Below are 16,992 nucleotides of genomic sequence, written 5' to 3'. Positions count from 1 at the left end.
TTTACTTTTCAGTCAAAATTTCTGGCAGCCTCCCTAAACTTCTACATGTTTTGTAAAATTATTTTTTTTTCTATTTTTTTTTATCTGAATGTTAGATTTGCTTCTGACATGCATTTAGTTTCTAAAAGACACCAGAAGTAACACACTTTCATGTGTTGTTTGTTAGTTTCAGGGACCTGTTGTCGGGAAGGAAGAGGAAGAACAAGAGAAAGTTCAAAGGTCACACAATGTTAAAATGAGTCTTTCCTGTACTCCAGAAAATGAATACCATGATATATAAAGGTGGAAAAAGGCAAAGGTTAATCAATTTTTATGAATCCAGTCTCAACACTTCCGCAGAATGTTAGAATTTTTCTGCAAAATCCATGTGTCACTATTCATGTTAGGCATGGTCTAATCATCTTGAATGACTTGATTTGATTTTGTCAGGGTGGACTTGGAAAAATGTGACATCATTTAGTCCAATAAAAACAAGTTGTTTATTTCCCCGCCCATAGATATGTTTGGTTACTGCTCAGGAGAAACACTTTTGTGACCAGTCCTGTAAGTCATAAACCAAAGTCTACTTAGATAAAAATATATAATCAAACCCTCTTCATAAGTGTTATATTTTGAAGTAATTCCAACAAAACAATTTTAAGAGAACTGCTATGCTTTTTTATAAAATGATTTTTCTTGTTTTTAACCCTTGTGCTATCTTAGATGACCCCACCCTGACATTGACGTGTTATTCCTACCATGACAAAGGTGGATAAAGGTGGAAAGATTTCATGTAATCCATGGACACCAGTGAAGATCACAAATCATTGAAGAAAAAAGGTTCACAGCACTGTCTAGTGGGTCTAGATGACCCAACTCCCAACGTTAAAGTGCCTAGGATAGCACAAGGGGTAAATGTTCAAAACATTTAGGAAGTGTTGTGACAAATTGGTAGATTTAGGACAAACTGACCACACTTACCCTGAGATGTAAGGTAGCTTTGGAGGAGGTAAAACACACTGACAAAAGTTAATCCACAGAGACCATTTTTAGATTAGTGAAATCTAAAAGTTTACTTGCTGCCAAAGTTAGAACTTTAAAAGTAGTAAAAAGTTATAAGAAAAAAATCAAACGCTCACTTACTGTATCTGCAGAGATTCTTCTTTCTGTATTGATGTATTTTATAAATAAAAACTGTTTCATTTTGGCAACAGAATAGCAATTTTTTAAAATTCAAAATTGCCTAATTCTTGAGTTTCACAAAATGTAGGTGATAATAAGGAGAGAATCGTCTCTTTTTTGGCATTTGACTTACCAGATAAATGATACTTTGATTAGGATGATTTCCATGCAAAAGGAATAACTCCAGATGTGTAGAACTCTTAAAGAACACTATAATTTTATCTCATGTTCTGTGGTCAACTTGTTCTTTAAAGTATACATTTTGAAAATTAAAAATAGAAATCAAAATACAGGGGTTCGCATGTTTAGAGTTTTTCTTCCACTTTGAAGACTGTTTTAGTGGAACAATTTGTCTCAGCAGTGAGCTGAGCCGCTTTTGTTTTGAGGCAAATGTCGGCTTCTGAGTGAAAGCGATGGGTGCAACAGAATATACTGCTTTGTCTTGTGCCCCTTAATTAGTAGGGGACCTACTAAACAGGGGGGAGGGCCCAGTAAAAGAATAGGCTTCTGGACAACACGTGGACCCACTGATTGGTTCTGATGAGACAAGGCCCCAGTTCACATTGAGTGTACTCAGCAGAACCAAAAATCTGGTGTCGTCACAACAGAAGCATCCATTCAGAGACAAGGGTTGATCAGATTCTGACTGTGGTTTTGGTGTTCAGTACCAGTACGGCACAGTGCTTCTAAGAGGGTGGATCGGGAAATGATAACTGAGATGAACATTTTATTTACTGCTCAGCTAGAACCTTCTTGTGATTTGCGGCTTGTAAGAGTTAACACATCTTATCTTTTTGATTCCATCGAGCATCTTTTATTGTTTTTTTTATTGAACTCTATTGAGTGCAGGAAGGGAGGGAGTGAGGTGGAGGCTGTTGCTTGTACATCTCAATTTGCGTTAATCATTTATGTTTACAACTCTGACACGACTATCTCCAGGAGGAACAAGAGCCAAAGGTCTCACCTGAACATCAGAACATCGAAACCCTCTGCGAATGCTGTCCGGTAAGCCTCAATGCTTCATCTGAAAGCCTTTTTAGTCTATAATTTATGGTTGTTTGGGATAAAATAACACAAATATTTTTAAAATGAAAACTTGTATTAGGTGTGGTTTTGTAAAGATTTAAGTTTGGATTAAAAAATGTTCTTTTCAAGTTTATAAAAAAACATCCTCTGGATGATTTAACCATCTAATTCAACCTTTGCTTGTCCATCAAAAAAAAAAAAAAGAAAAAGGATTTTTTAAAACCACCAATCCCCCGAAAAAATGGATATATTTGATATTTGTATATTTTTAATAACAAATATGTGAGATCATAGGTGTTTGTCTGTAAATGAGGTACATCTCCAAACTTTCTATAAAATGTATTCAAGTGAATTTGAAAAACACTGATAATTAAAGTATTTTATGGGTAGGAGGCATATATAAAACGTAATAATATGAACAAATTTAAAATGATCTGATTTTCATTAAGAGAAAAATACCACTTGTTGGGGGGTCTAAAATTGATTAAATATTGATCTTAACCCTAGTAGGATTTTGAATGCTCTTATGGAAATACAAAGCTATTGAAAAAAATTGATTTGTTGGCACAGAAAAAACGGTCTTCAGTCACAATCAATCGATATACATTTCTTTTTTACGGTGAACTTTAGGTTTGACAAGACCTGGAGGTTGTTGTACTTTTTTACAAACGAAACTGTACTTAGATGACCTGCTGTGCCGTGATTGCTGTAGTTCATAGGTGTGGTCAAACATGGAATAAGCGTTTAAATTTTAACTTATATAAGTCGGGCTCATTGCTTTGTTCATAGGGACGCTGACACATTCATTTCAAAGTTGACTGTTTTGTCTTTAGCAAAACATTAAGTTGTTAGAATGAAACTTTTTAAAACTGATATTTTTGCACTTGTGTTTACCAACTTGGGAAGTCGTAGTTACTAATTTGGTCACTAGTAGCTTTATTTTGACCTTTTTTCTCCTCTACGTGTTGTTATTTTCAGACATGAGGGGCATCACAGGAGTGATCCTACTGTTGTCCCTTGTCAGCTTAATAAAAGGTGAGTATTTAGCTGGTTTTATTTTCTTTTTATACTTTTTTGTTTGCATATTTACCTATTTTTTTCATTTTTTTTTTTGCAGCTAACAGCAGCCCTACAATAACTACGTTTGTTTACAACGTGTGTGAAGATTTTGCGATAGGTACGTGGGAATTTTGAAAATGACAGCTTTGTTTCCCCTTTTTTTTAAACCTGGCCCATGTTTTTAATGTAATTGCACTGGTGTCAATGAACAGGTGCCATTGCATTTCAAATCGAAGCAACAGATGAAGACAATGACCCGCTGACATACACACTGTCTGGATCCAACGCGGCATACTTTGAAGTTAATGCAGCCACGGGACATGTAGCAGTAAAAATCCCACTTGATAGAGAGGTACATTACCATAGGTCTGAACAACTTTTCTTCATTTGGAGACTTTCACTTGACAATGCATTATCTTTTTGTTTTAGAGTACAAATGTAATGGCACTTCAAGTCATCGTCTCTGACGGTCCCAATCAGGTAAAATATTGCTTTGTTTACTTCTATTTATTGACTTTTTGTGAATTTCTTTACTTTATTACCCTAAACTACATGTATTTTAGACTCCAGGAGACCTAACCCTAATCTTATTGGATGCCAATGACAACAGACCCATATTTGATCAGCCGTCTTATGACATTTCTATTCCTGAAGTGAGTGATGTTAATATTTTAACCTAATTAGAGGCAGATATTTGTTATAGTTTTTTTAAAATCTTTGTTCTTTTTTTTTAGACCACTGCTGTAGGTTCATCTCTGTTCAAGGTTTCAGCCAATGATGCAGACACTGGAGCTGCTGGTGTTGTTAGTTACAGCATCACAATGGTAACAGAAAAAGGAGTGGAAAAAAAGTCTTGTAATTTTATAATGTCATGCCAACTAAGATTTTTTTTCCAGGTCACTCCAAGCAATGGCGTGGGTCTTTTTGATATTGTTAGCACGACTGGTGAAGTAAAATTAAAGGGAAAACTCAACTACAACACCCTGGGTACCTTCTATCGGCTCCAGATTACTGCAACTGTGAGTTTAAACATGAGCTTAAACATCATTTGTCTCAACTACAAGATTTTATAAGGTCTGAGCTAAAAATATTTTTGGCAAAAAACTTTTAAGACCAAATACCAATCCTTATAGTAAGAATATATTTCTGGATTTGTTTATAGTTCCATTACATTTTGAGCCTTTGTTATAAGATTTGAACAATATTGACAATACTTTTTGTTATTATTATTTCCTTTTTTTTAAAGTAAATTATAAAAGTATTTTATCAATAAACCTAATGACATAATCCTTCACTTCGAGACATGGCAATTATTACGAAACAAAGAATAAAAATGAAATAAACAAATATCATTATTATTTCAAGTAATCAGGTAACAGTTGATTATAGTTGCATAACCATCTATTAGTGTACTTCCTGAGAGCAATTGCAACTGGCAACCAAACCAATATTAAATAAACAAATGTAACTGAAAAACAGAAGTAGGTCATCTGACTTTAGTGATAAGAGGTGACCCAACCTGAATTTATTACAGTGGTATTGGCAACCCCTCCAGAGTTGGCCTTCCTTTACCCAACACTAGCTTGGATAGGCTCCACCAACTCCGTGATATTGAAATTGATAAGGGGGTCTGGAAGATGGTATATGGATGGCATTGGATCAATTATCCATCTTCAACGCTCATAGGCACTCCAATTTCATTAATGTAAATAATTTTAGATCACTTGACAGGCATCACTGTATACTGTATCAACACCTGAGTGACTCTTTTTCCCTTGTGACAGGATGGTGGAGGCAAATGTAATACTGAGGACGTGATTATCCTCTCAAGCAATATTTTCTCCATCGTCACGGTTGTGGACATGCCAGACCTCGACCCGCAGTTTGTTGGGACGCCATATTCAGGGGCAGTCTTAGAACACACAGGTGTGGTAAGTGCCACAGGATTTTTTTTTATCATTGAAAAAATAAATATTCCACTAATACATCTAATTCTATAATTTTTTTTCTTTTTTTTGTCTTTTGACAGGGTCATTCAGTGTTAGAAGTGAATGCCTTTGACCCGGACACAGGAGTGGATGACCCCATGATTTATACCATTGAAGGTGAGCTGAAACGACTTAAGATAGAGAAAACTTCTTTATTTATTTTTTCTTCAAGGGCAAAATCACATTTTCCCATCGCTGAATTTCACAGAATCCACACCACCAGGCCTGTTTGAAATCTCTGGCAATACTGGCGTCATTTTGGTCAAAGGAGATATTGACAGAGAAGTTGTTGGTGATACAGTGACCCTGACTGTGAAGGTAAAGATAAAAATAGTCCGAGTCCTGCAAAAGTAGAGCCTTGTGCAGGACAAAAATACATTTACAAAAATATCCACAATGTTTGAACTCATTTTAAGCTGCTTTTATTATTAAAATATTAATTTTAAGTAATAAATACATTTAGGTAAGTGATATGTTATGTTGCAGGCCACTGAAACTAACGACAACATCCACGGGGTCAAAGCCAGCACAACAACAACTTTTGATATCAGCATTCAGGACATCAACGACAACAAACCAGACTTCTATAAGTGTGCAGAGACTTGCGTTGTCACCTCCCAATTCACAGGGGAGGTGTTGGAACATTCTCTGGGATCCATCTCCTTTGACATGACAGTCAGAGATCCTGACAGGGTAGGAAATCAATGTCAAACCTCGTTATTTTACAAGAAAAAAACGAATGAGCTCAGAAGGTGTTTTTTTCAATCCAAGCCTGTTCACATCCTCTTTGATTTCACAGAACTCTCGAACTCAGCTAATTCTGGAGGGACCGGACAAAGATGTGTTTTCTGTGGAGCCCTCCTTCACCACCGTTGACACAGTCGTCCAGCTTCTCGTCAAGCAAACAGAAAAACTGGATTTTGAAAAAGTTCAACAAATAGTTCTTCAGGTAAATGTTAAAACAGGATTGCCTACAATTCTTTGTCACCTCAAGTGTGGTTGTTGAGGCTTAGGGAGGCTTTTAGGATGCTTTTCCATGCACGTGTCATGTTCTAGGTGGTTGCCTTCGATGACGAGGAGACTACTTTCCGGTCCACTGCTACAGTTACGATAAACATAAAGGACACCAATGACAACAGCCCTGTATTCCCTGAGGATACGTACAAACTGAGCATTGCTGAACACTCTGCTGTTGATACGGTTCTAGAAACCATAACTGTAAGTTCCCGACAACAATCCAGTCCCTATATAGTAAAGGTTATCATAGTTTCATTCTTTTTTTCTTTCAATAGGCAACTGATCCTGACACAATGGATCAAGGGAAAATTACTTACAAACTTCTTCCAGAAAACATGTATGTTTACGCTTCACCCTTACATACTTTACATGTATCTGCATATTTTAACACGACGTAACAAAACTAAATATTCTGCATCTGTGTTTTAGCCGACAATATTTTGATGTGAAGCCCACTACAGGGGAAGTCTACGTTAAGAACTCAGATCTGCTGGATCGGGAGCTAAGATCTCTGTACACAGCCACTCTGCAGGCCTTGGACTCAGAAACGAAGCCTGGGACCACAGTGCTGGAGATCACTTTGACTGATATTAATGACAAGACTCCGGTGATGAACCGAGAGTCTTACCTGGAGTTTGTTGAAGAGGGAAATAATGTTCAAGTCAAGATAGAAGTAAGTGTTACGACAGGAGGACAAGATCTGTTGTTTCTTGGAGTTATGGTAACAAATCAATTTAGAATCAAGTAGAATAGAATAGAATACAACCGAATAGAATAAAAACTTTATATAAACTTTAATTTCTTTTCCCCGTTGTGGGACCAATTTAAGTTCAATTAATTAATTCCTTCATTCAAAGTTTTTTATGAAGGTTTATCACACGAGAGATACTTGCAAATCCCGTTTTGCTAATCCAAGTCTCAAATCTTAAAAAGTTACAGTTAAAATAAACACTTTGTTGTCACGAATTGTCGATGTATCACTTATAGCTAATCAAAACAACAGAATAGCACACAGTTGGTGTTTACAAATGCAAAAGCACTGGAAAAATAGCAAACATATACAAATAAATGAATGACTGTTTAAAGGTAAAAAAGGTTCAGATCACTGTCTGGTGGGTCTAGATGACCCAACTCCAAACGTTAAAGTGCCAAGGATAGCACAAGGGTTACACGCTTTACAACAAAACATTTCACTTTTTTCAAAATAAAACAAAAGAAAATTAATTATTTAGCATATATGTTTTTAAGCCTTTTAAAAATGTTTTCACCTAAGTTGAATTTTAGATAAAGCGTAGACTTCTGGTGATATGATATTACAATAATAGTGAAAACACATGGTCATAATAACTTGTTCCAGAATTAACTTGTCAGGGTTTGAAAAGATGATTAAAAATATTGTAATCATCATAAATGGAGCCAAATAAATATGACATTTCTACTTTTCACAATTTTTATTTATTCACTAAATGTCAATGTCTTTAACACTTTTTTTTATAAATGTTTAACTAGTGGATTTGACGAAGGAAGAAGGGTGTGCATCAATAAAAGGAAACAAGTCCATGACCATTTTACCTTGCTTTTTTTTTTTTACTGTACACAAATTTGAATCTGACTGTTAGCCAGGACTCATCCAACTGTCATCAATTTTTAGCCCCATTGATGCCTGTTGATGCAAATATGCTCCAAAATTACCTTAATTTATCATCTACGAATGCAAAACCGAAGAATTAATTATAGCTGAAAATAAATTCAAAAAACGTTTATGCTCCAGAAACATGGCAAATTTATGATTTTAACTTGACTGTGCTTATACTGCCATTGGGAAAGGATCGCAGATGAATTAATAAAGTTTAACTGTTTGCTTATGTGTCTCTGCTGTGGACAGGCTACAGATGCAGATGAACCAGATACAGTCAACAGCCAAATTAAGTTCAGCATCAAGCCCAGCACTTATAGTCCCTCTTTCACCATCAACCCAGACACAGGCATTTTAATCAACAGTAAAGGTCTGGATCGGGAGGCACTGGATCCAGAACTGAACGGGAGAATCCAACTCACTGTTGTTGCCACAGACCAGGGAGATCCAAAACTGTTCAGCAGTGTTCCAGTTACCATCAGCGTAGAGGTAAAACTATGAGCAGCTGATTAGAACTGATGCAACAACCTCAGGTGAGGATTTTAACAGGTGTTTTTTTTTTAAATGCATCTCAGGATGTCAACGACAATGTGCCAGCGTTTAAATCCCCTTCTTATACTTTCTCTGTAAAAGAAGGACAGAAAGGTAAAGATTTTCATTAGAAGAGTTTTAAATTTTCACTACCAGGATTGGAAATTATATTGTTTTGTGGCTTCCATCAGGTGCACTTGTGGGGTCCGTTTACGCCGAGGATTTGGATCAAAGTTCCAACTTTAACCGAATTTCTTTCCGCATCATTGATGGGGGCTTCGGCAGCTTCATTGTTCAGAGCTCTCTCCATACCGAGGGCTACAAAGGAGACATCTCTGTGGACCCAGACATCGAGCTGGACTACGAGAGCTCCCGCAAAAGTTTCACACTGAAGGTGGAGGCATTGGATCTTGGAAATGAGAAAGACGACGTCCTGGTGGAGGTGAATGTGGTGGATGTGAATGATGAGAGGCCCGAGTTCGACCAAGTAGCACCCTTGAATGTGAAGGAGAACACCACCATCACTGACCCTGTAGGGAAATTTACAGCACAGGACAAAGATGGAAACCACTCCTTGGTTTATGAGCTAGAGTCAGTCAACTGCAGGTGCAGTGGCATCTGGGAACCCTGCAGCTTTTTTACCCTAAACCCAGCAGGGGAGGTTCTACTCGATCTAGACTATGTTTTGGATTATGAAGTGTGTGACCTAGCGCTGGTGGAGGCTCAGGTGGTGGACAAATACACTGAGAAAGGGGAAAACAACAGTGCTATTCCAGGTATTCTGTCTTTTTTAAATGCAATATAAATGCATAAGTATGAATAGAAAATAAGAAAACCATAAAATGAAAGTGCAACAACTTGGACTAAATTCGGTTTACCATCATTTATCTCTGGCATCCTTTCAGGAAAAATGGAAATCAACATTGAAGACATCAATGACAACGCTCCAGAATTCATTTACTCAGATAGTGTTTATGGTGAGTATGAATTAAAAGTCAACATACACAAACGTTGATAGACTGACTAATTTTAAAATTAACTAAAAACAATTACTTGAAATAAGAATCAGGAAAATGCACACAGGAATTTAAAATAAGAAGCCAAAATTATTTTGACAAACAAGTTTAGATTTGGGTTTGGAAATGGTTTATTTCAAGCAAACAAAGCAAAATTAAAACTAAACAAGACAAACAACAGATAAATATAGATAGATGGATGGATGGATAGATGGATGGATAGATAGATAGATAGATAGATAGATAGATAGATAGATAGATAGATAGATAGATAGATAGATAGATAGATAGATAGATAGATAGATAGATAGATAGATAGATAGATAGATAGATAGATAGATAGATAGATAGATAGATAGATAGATAGATAGATAGATAGATAGATAGATAGATAGATAGATAGATAGATAGATAGATAGATAGATAGATAGATAGATAGATAGATAGATAGATAGATAGATAGATAGATAGATAGATAGATAGATAGATAGATAGATAGATAGATAGATAGATAGATAGATCCAGATAACTCTTTTTGAAACACAGAGGAACCATCCTCACATACTTTCTTATGAAATCCATATTTTAAGTGATTCAACTGTACAAGTGGTGGTTGTAAGGTTAAGGTCATTTGTCTGCCTTTTACATTAGTTGTGGTGGCCGAAACGGCAAGTACAGGGACATCTGTTGCACGAGTCACAGTAAGTATAAAGTAAATGTTGTCCAATGATGACATTTCATGACTTCAAACACAGCTTCCACATTTGCTCACATGCCTTCTGGTGCTACCAGGCTTCAGACAAAGATTCTGGATTAAACAGACAGATTGACTTTGAAGTCACAGTAGTCCAGTTTGAGAACGACAAAAATGAGACTGCTGACAGGAAGCTACTGTTTGAGGCTGTCACTACGCAGCAACAGGACACTTTTATTGGTATTATTCAGTGAGTACAAAGCCATTTAAAAAACCTAAATCTTACTGTACATGGTCTTCTGTTTTTAAGTGGGGTATTGTGAGTAAACACAACTCTGTTCTTTCCACAGAACTACAGAAAGCCTTGACATGACTGTCCGAGGGAGATATTTGGTAACAGTGAGAGCGACGGATAAAGGCGGGCTCCACACAGACACTGTCCTGAAAGTGAGCGATTGAAAGTTGCTTTGGGAATCACTTCTTTGCAATTTCAACAGTGCACAAGTATGGAAAGTGTTTGTCCTTTTTGCAGATTTTCAACATTGATGAAACCTTTAAAGTTGAACTGGAGTTTGGAATTTCAGAAGTGGAGGTTCAGAGCAAGCTCTTTCAAATCACAAGGTGCATTTCTGGCTTTCTGCAAAGCACAAATCCCAGAAGTATAAGCGCATTTTAACTTGTGTTACTTTGACTAATTGTTTTTTTCTCCTGTTTTACCAGGGCACTTGAAAGAGCCACAGATGCACATGTAAAAATTGTCGCCATTAGATCGGAGATTGGTTCACAATCCAGGCAAGTTTCTTGGCCTTGATGTCCCATTTAGTTATTTATAAAACAAAGGTTCTAAATCACAAGTAAAGGACAAAATAAGTCCCAATCAGACCGTTTCAGTCTACTGCCTTTTGGTGGGCTCTGACAGTACAAGCCGCCTGATTCTTACAGAATTTCCCTTTGATTCTTGCACATTTGTTTGATTCTTACACATTTTTAAATCTGATTTTTATCCTATTTATTTGTCTGTATTGACTGCCCGCATTAAAAAGAACTGTTCTTGAATTTCATGGGTAATGACAATAAAAGCTATCCATTCCATTCTATTCTATTTTATTTCCTGCACATCCTCTTTTTGTTCACTAGGTGGTGCGAGTGATCCTTTGGCCAAAATAATTTTTTTATTTGAAGCAAAAAGATCATTTTTGCTCTTCAAGCTGCAAACACAATGGATCTGTGTTTGTTAATTTGGATGAGTGATTGTTCTGCATTCTTCTCTCAGGAATATTGAGAAGACGGTTATAGTGGCTTATTTTGTTTACTCCAATGGAGTGCCTCTCAGCACCAGTGATGTGGATAAGGGGCTTGCTGATCCTGAACATTTTGAAGAACTGAAAGCGCTCGGTCTCAGCAGCATTGTAAGTGTGGGGAGTTTGGTCGATAGTTTTGTGAAAATGAGGGCCTCTTGTGTATCCATGACCCAAATAGACATTAATGGACTAAGGAAGGATTGCTCACCTGTTTCTTAGACGGAGGTTTCTGAAAAAGAAGATCCAGGAGACCCTGTGAAATACGCTCTGCTTGGGATTCTGGGAGGCCTCATCATTGTAATGATTGTCCTCACCACTTCGCTTCTGTGCACTCGCAGGAAGTAAGATAATCAATTTGGTATAAAATACTTTTTGAATTAGCTTTGACTTCAAATAATCAATGAGTGTTCTCATTTCCCACAACAGCTACAGGAGGAAGCTGAAGGCCGCTGAAGCCATGAAATCCACTGTGAATTCTGACAACCAGAAAGGAGGGCCGGTGGTTCCTGGAACCAACAAGTACACGATGGAAGGGTGAGGGAACACTTTCAGCAAGACGTATGACTAACTTTGAAGAAGTCTTAGACGTGAACGCATAACTCTTCTTTTGTATTCTCATTGACAGAGCTAATCCAGTGCTTAATCTCCACTACGACACCATGATATCCCTGGACATAGATGAGCAGACCTCAGATGTGGACAAAGTCAGGTAAAGATAACTTCCCCCCTATTTTTTTCAGATTGCTCTATTTCTAGATTTTTTTTCAAAACTAACTTATGTGGTAAATGAAATCCAACAAAACACAAATCACATCTTTCTATATTGCATTCTTCCATCTTAATAAAATAACTTATTTTTTTCCTCTTTTAACCTCAGCCTGAACTCTCTGGACAACAGTGACTTTATTGACAGTGGCTCGGTGAGTTCTTATTTACAAACTGATTTTCACTTGCAGCTCGCAACACTGAGATGCAATTGTATGCTAAAAACGTGTCCGTTCTACAATAAACAGGTCACGATGAAGGAGAAAAAAAGTGATGATGAGTCATCAGAGGACGGTGAAGCTTTTGATGCGTTAGCCCGGCTGGGCAAGAATAAATCAGCCAACAACCCTCAAGTTGGTTTCATTAACCCGGCATTTGACACAACAGATCTGTGATGGAAATAAAAGAATAATTCCACAAATGGACAGAATCAAGAAAACCAAATCCAAGATCTTAGTTATCTTTTGTTGGATGAAGATCTCCATTTCAATTGGAACTCTGTTTTACTTTTACCGATGTATTGTTGAGTGAAAAATGCATGAGTCCTGGCTCATAAGCAACAAATTATTGAAACTTGTGCGGAAGCAGACTAAAATGGAACATAAAGGTCGATTTTGTTATTTTCATCTTTTATCTGGGCTTAGAATTTTTAACTTCACAAACAAGACAACAGAGCAAAGACTAGGTTTGAAAAATAAACCCACAAGGATAAATGATGACATTTGTTGTCAAACTCAGGGATTTAGATAAAGATTAACATTTTATTTTTCTCAAAAAGTTCTATTGCTAACATTTGAACACAAGCAATTACGTCAAGCAAAAGAATCACTTTATTTAAGCAATTGCGTAAAGCTGTTTGGTTTTCTTTGAAATAATCTGTAAATAGGCTTTGTTATCCCATTAATCATTTGCAGACACTAATAAAATAACCAAAAAATGAAAAAAAAAATACAAGATTGTTTGATTTGAGTATGCAAGATGAATCATTGTTTGTGAAAATCTTAGTTCATTTACCAGTGTTTGCTCTCAGTTCTGAGCTCCTGCTGCTGAAACGAGACTTTGTTCAGTGTCTTTCTGCCAGCAGCAGATGGAAAAAGATGGCTTTACTGTTTACTCACAACCGAGTGAATGTATCACGAGTGCAATCTGTGAATAAAATCAGTTTCTCTTCGAATGTGGACGATAAATCTGTGAACATCTTAAAATTATAAGCAATTTCCATCACACAAGTAACAACTGAGCATCATTAGCAGCACCAGAAATACAGTTAAGAGCCAAAACTAATAACACACTTAAAAAAAAGATAATTGTGCGCGCTGTCCCAACATTACTACACATTTTTCACTATGTAACCAATCAAAGCAGCATATCAAATGTACAAAAAGCCAACACTAATGGCAGAGCCTACTTTTACACACACATCAAATTAACATTTAGCAACAAACCACACAGTCTCAAGTGGAAATGCTCCTCATGTCTGTATTGAGCTTGTGAGAAAACAGGAGGGCTGGTTGCCATGGTCTCATGTAGTCTTAGGTGCATAAAAAAGCACCAACAGCCAAATGACTCAGTGGACAGCTGAATGGAGAAATACATTAAAGCTGAGGCTGATGTAACATGTTCAGGTCACAGCCTGGAGTCCATTCACTCAATGTGAAGTGATTAAAAAGTAATTTCTTGAGAAAAGTGGGAAAAAAACACAATAGTATGGCTGTTTCTCTATGGTAATGCTTCAAAGAACAAGCTTTTCAAGCTTTTGTGCTTATTTATCTTCTGTGAGGACTTGTTTCTCACCTCTCCCCCATCACGTCAGGCTGAAGTGACTCAATGCCACGCCGAGTTTGAGTTTCCAGTTCATTTTCTGCTGCCAGATGTTTCATGAAGATTCTCCTCACTCCGTGGTGTGAGCTCTGGAGCAACAGTGCGGCTGCTGCATGTTCTCCATCAGCTGGCGGAAAGGGTTTCTTCGGCGTCGGTTCACTTTCCTGTCCTCCCTCCTTTTACCGCCACAGCCCTTTCCTGAACCCCCCTGCACTAACTCTGTAGTGAGGGGTGTGGCTGAGGGGTTGAGCGGAGGTGGGGGTGGCAAAGAGGTCTGCCTCTTTTGCTTCTTCACCTGTTTCTCCAGGTGTTTCTGGATGGCAGAGCCCAGCACGGCCACCTCCACCACGGCTCCGTACACCTCCCACGTCATCCCTTTTTCATCCCAGCTCACCTCCTGCACTGGTTCCTCACACTTCTCGTCGTCTGTATTATTACAGTTTATTGTTTCCTCTTTGTCCTCTGCCTTTTCATCTTTATTAACTTGTTCTTCTTTTTCATCCTCAGTTACTGGCTCCTTTTTCTCTTCCTCCTCAGTTATTTTCTCCTCAATGCTGACCCCTCTCTTGATATCAGGAAAAGTTGTAGCAATAGGGGTTCTTGGGGTCATGGGTGCCGTAGCAACAGAGCGGAATTCCACTTCTTGGCCCACCTGCAGCTCAGCGTCTTTAGTTTCTGTGCATACAGCTGCAAATTTCCCAAAAGTACTTGGGAAGCAAAAGGCTTGGTCTCCCTCTGGAGGGGTCATGGGGCTGGTCGCTGCAGACTGACACTGCACCACCTCCAGGCTCACTTGCGTGCGGATGTTGTGGCAGCCGAATGGAGCTGGAGATTCAGGAATTGGAGATTTGATTGGAGAAGCATCTGCCGTCTCTTCACATGCATCTTTTCTTTCAGTCACCTCCAAACTTTCAGCTCTCATACATGGTTTTCCTTCTTCTTTAGCCTGTTTTTGCTTTTGCTCGGGGTCTGATGTGTCATGTGTCTTTTCATCTGTGCTTTTTTCGTCATTTTTGTTCGCTCGACCTTCCTCACATTCATCTACCTTAATCGTCTCTGATTCAACTACATATGAATCAGCCTGTTCTTCATCCTCGTCTTCATTATTACCATGATGTGTCACCAAAATTGTAATATCTTGATCCATGCTTCCCATCCTCTGTTGCTTGTTCTGCTGATTGCTGTTCTCCACAGTCCCTTTTGAATCACGTGACCCAGCCGTCAGAAAGGTGCTGGCGTTCCCTGGAGATCCACTTGAAACGGGGTCGGATTCTTTAGCGACCATCTTGACAGCATTTGTTTTCTGTGACTCCACTTCCTCTTGACTTGTTACAATCGAAACCACTTGTTGGCTATTGTTACTCTGTTCCTGTCCGTTTTTCTCCTTTTCCTTCATCTGTACAGTTTCTTTTCCAACCAGTGCCGGGAAAGCTGTGGCATATGGTGTTTTTGGGGTCATAGGGGAGGTGGCAACAGAGCAAAACTCCACCTGCTGACCCACCTGCAGGCCAGTGTCCGTGGTGTCACCACCAGCATCAGATTTCCCAAAAGTACTTGGAAAGAAAAAGGAGCTTTCACCCTGGGGAGGAGTCATGGGGCTGGTGGCTGCTGAGCGGCACTGCACCACCTCCAAGCTCACTTGAGTGCGAATGTGGTTTTGCCCGAAGGGGGCTGGTGAGCGGGGGTCAGAAGGGTCTGGAGTCAGTGGCACCGGAAGAGAGATGCTGTCAGTGGCTGCATCACTTTCGCATTCAAAAACTGCGTCTGTGTCCTGCGCTTCTCCGTCACTGGGGCGGATTTTAGATATTGTTATATTGTTTTTTGTTGCTGTTGCTTCATCTGCTGCAGGCTGCTGTGCCCAGGGCATTTCATCTTTATCACCTTTTTCTTCAGAAAGCACTTCTTTGGAAATTGCATTTTTCACTGTGTCCTCTTCAGAGTTGGTATTCTGAAAAAGTTCTGGCTGATTGTCTTCTTGACACGAACGTCCATCTCCTGCAGAGTTTTGCTTTGAGTTTACCTGCCTTTCTCCATCATCTGTCTTCTCACAAAGCTGATGTTCCTCCATCAAACCTTTCGTCTCGTTCTTTAGACTTCCCATTTTGTCTGCATTAATGTGGAAGAATAACCTGCTGGGCAAAGCACAGCACAGAAATTCTGTTTTTGCAAACCCACGCAAGAGTGAAGAACAAAACATCAGCTTGCTTTTCTGATAAAAGCAATACTCTGCAAAATGAAATAGAAATAAAGACTAAGAAGGATCATGTGTGACCAAGCAACATTATTGTTGCACTCTCATTTCAGCATCACAGAGCGCTGAGAAGTAAAAAATACTGACGGTAAACACTAATACTAACAGCCTTTTTGTTTGTTTATAAGTCAAGCTGTGCAAGCGGGATTTTGGTTCATCGTTGCACCAAAAACATGCACGTGTAGTCATGCTGTGGCATCAAAAATAACAACATGACATGAAAGCGATGAAATTTAAAGTCGGGGACATACCTTCAGCAGCCAAAGTCAGACTGAAGCCTCTCCACAACTCTTCTTCAGGTTCACCTCAAACATTTCAGATCTCCGCACCAACCAAGATCGACATCTGTCCTCACGTGTTTGATTGATTCTGATTGCACTGGCTACAGGTTCGGCTCTAGAAGAATCTATCTTAGGCAATCCTCGCTCTTTAGACTCTGCCTGTGTCTGGCGAAAAGCTCCACATTTCCAGTTTCCTTGGAAACCACGGCTGGGTTCTGGCAGTGAGTGGTAATGCAATGACAAAATCTCTGTACAGCTCTCTAATCATAAGGAAATCATAGTAATTAGCTTCAGGTTGTCATATAGCAGCACAATAGCAGACAGATAAAGCTGCCATCGACTGAGAAGGTTTTCCTATAGAAATTATCAAATAAAACTAAAGTAGGTGATAAATGCTTTTACGTCATTACAAGTGATCACTACAAGAGTTTTTGAAGGGTGGGAA

General features: G+C 38.5%; 2 protein-coding genes across 3 annotated transcripts; one reads left to right on the top strand and one right to left on the bottom strand.

Annotated features, from left to right (window-relative positions):
• Positions 1-1,829: 1,829 nt before the first annotated feature.
• On the top strand, positions 1,830-13,368 carry cdhr2 (cadherin related family member 2). The gene is made up of 31 exons (XM_004073521.4): positions 1,830-2,166; positions 3,166-3,222; positions 3,305-3,364; positions 3,459-3,598; positions 3,676-3,726; positions 3,810-3,899; positions 3,981-4,070; positions 4,143-4,265; positions 5,031-5,177; positions 5,276-5,351; positions 5,443-5,552; positions 5,721-5,927; positions 6,034-6,183; positions 6,291-6,452; positions 6,527-6,588; positions 6,681-6,924; positions 8,137-8,376; positions 8,463-8,532; positions 8,610-9,194; positions 9,324-9,395; positions 10,086-10,135; positions 10,227-10,378; positions 10,479-10,575; positions 10,661-10,749; positions 10,849-10,920; positions 11,402-11,537; positions 11,649-11,770; positions 11,856-11,963; positions 12,055-12,138; positions 12,307-12,349; positions 12,443-13,368. Exons 1-31 carry the CDS (start codon positions 2,157-2,159, stop codon positions 12,587-12,589), a joined length of 3,846 nt encoding a protein of 1,281 aa, XP_004073569.1. The 5' UTR covers positions 1,830-2,156; the 3' UTR covers positions 12,590-13,368.
• On the bottom strand, positions 12,936-16,724 carry gprin1 (G protein regulated inducer of neurite outgrowth 1). 2 transcript variants are annotated; one of them, XM_078954342.1, is made up of 2 exons: positions 16,518-16,724; positions 12,936-16,144 (listed from the first exon to the last, which is right to left on the bottom strand). In XM_078954342.1, the coding sequence occupies exon 2, from the start codon at positions 16,114-16,116 to the stop codon at positions 14,086-14,088; it is 2,031 nt and encodes a 676-aa protein (XP_078810468.1). In that variant the 5' UTR covers positions 16,117-16,144; positions 16,518-16,724; the 3' UTR covers positions 12,936-14,085. The 2 variants fall into 2 exon arrangements, with proteins under 2 accessions (XP_078810468.1, XP_078810467.1); XM_078954341.1 differs by having other exon boundaries at positions 12,936-16,147; positions 16,518-16,717.
• Between the last annotated feature and the right edge of the window lie 268 nt (positions 16,725-16,992).

Source organism: Oryzias latipes, chromosome 10, assembly GCF_053564925.1.
Source record: "Oryzias latipes strain Hd-rR chromosome 10, Olatipes_Hd-rR_3.1".
In the NCBI taxonomy this organism is placed as follows: Eukaryota; Metazoa; Chordata; class Actinopteri; order Beloniformes; family Adrianichthyidae; genus Oryzias; species Oryzias latipes.
The sequence above is the reverse complement of the archived record's forward strand: the minus strand, read 5'-3'. Positions and strand labels throughout refer to the sequence as shown.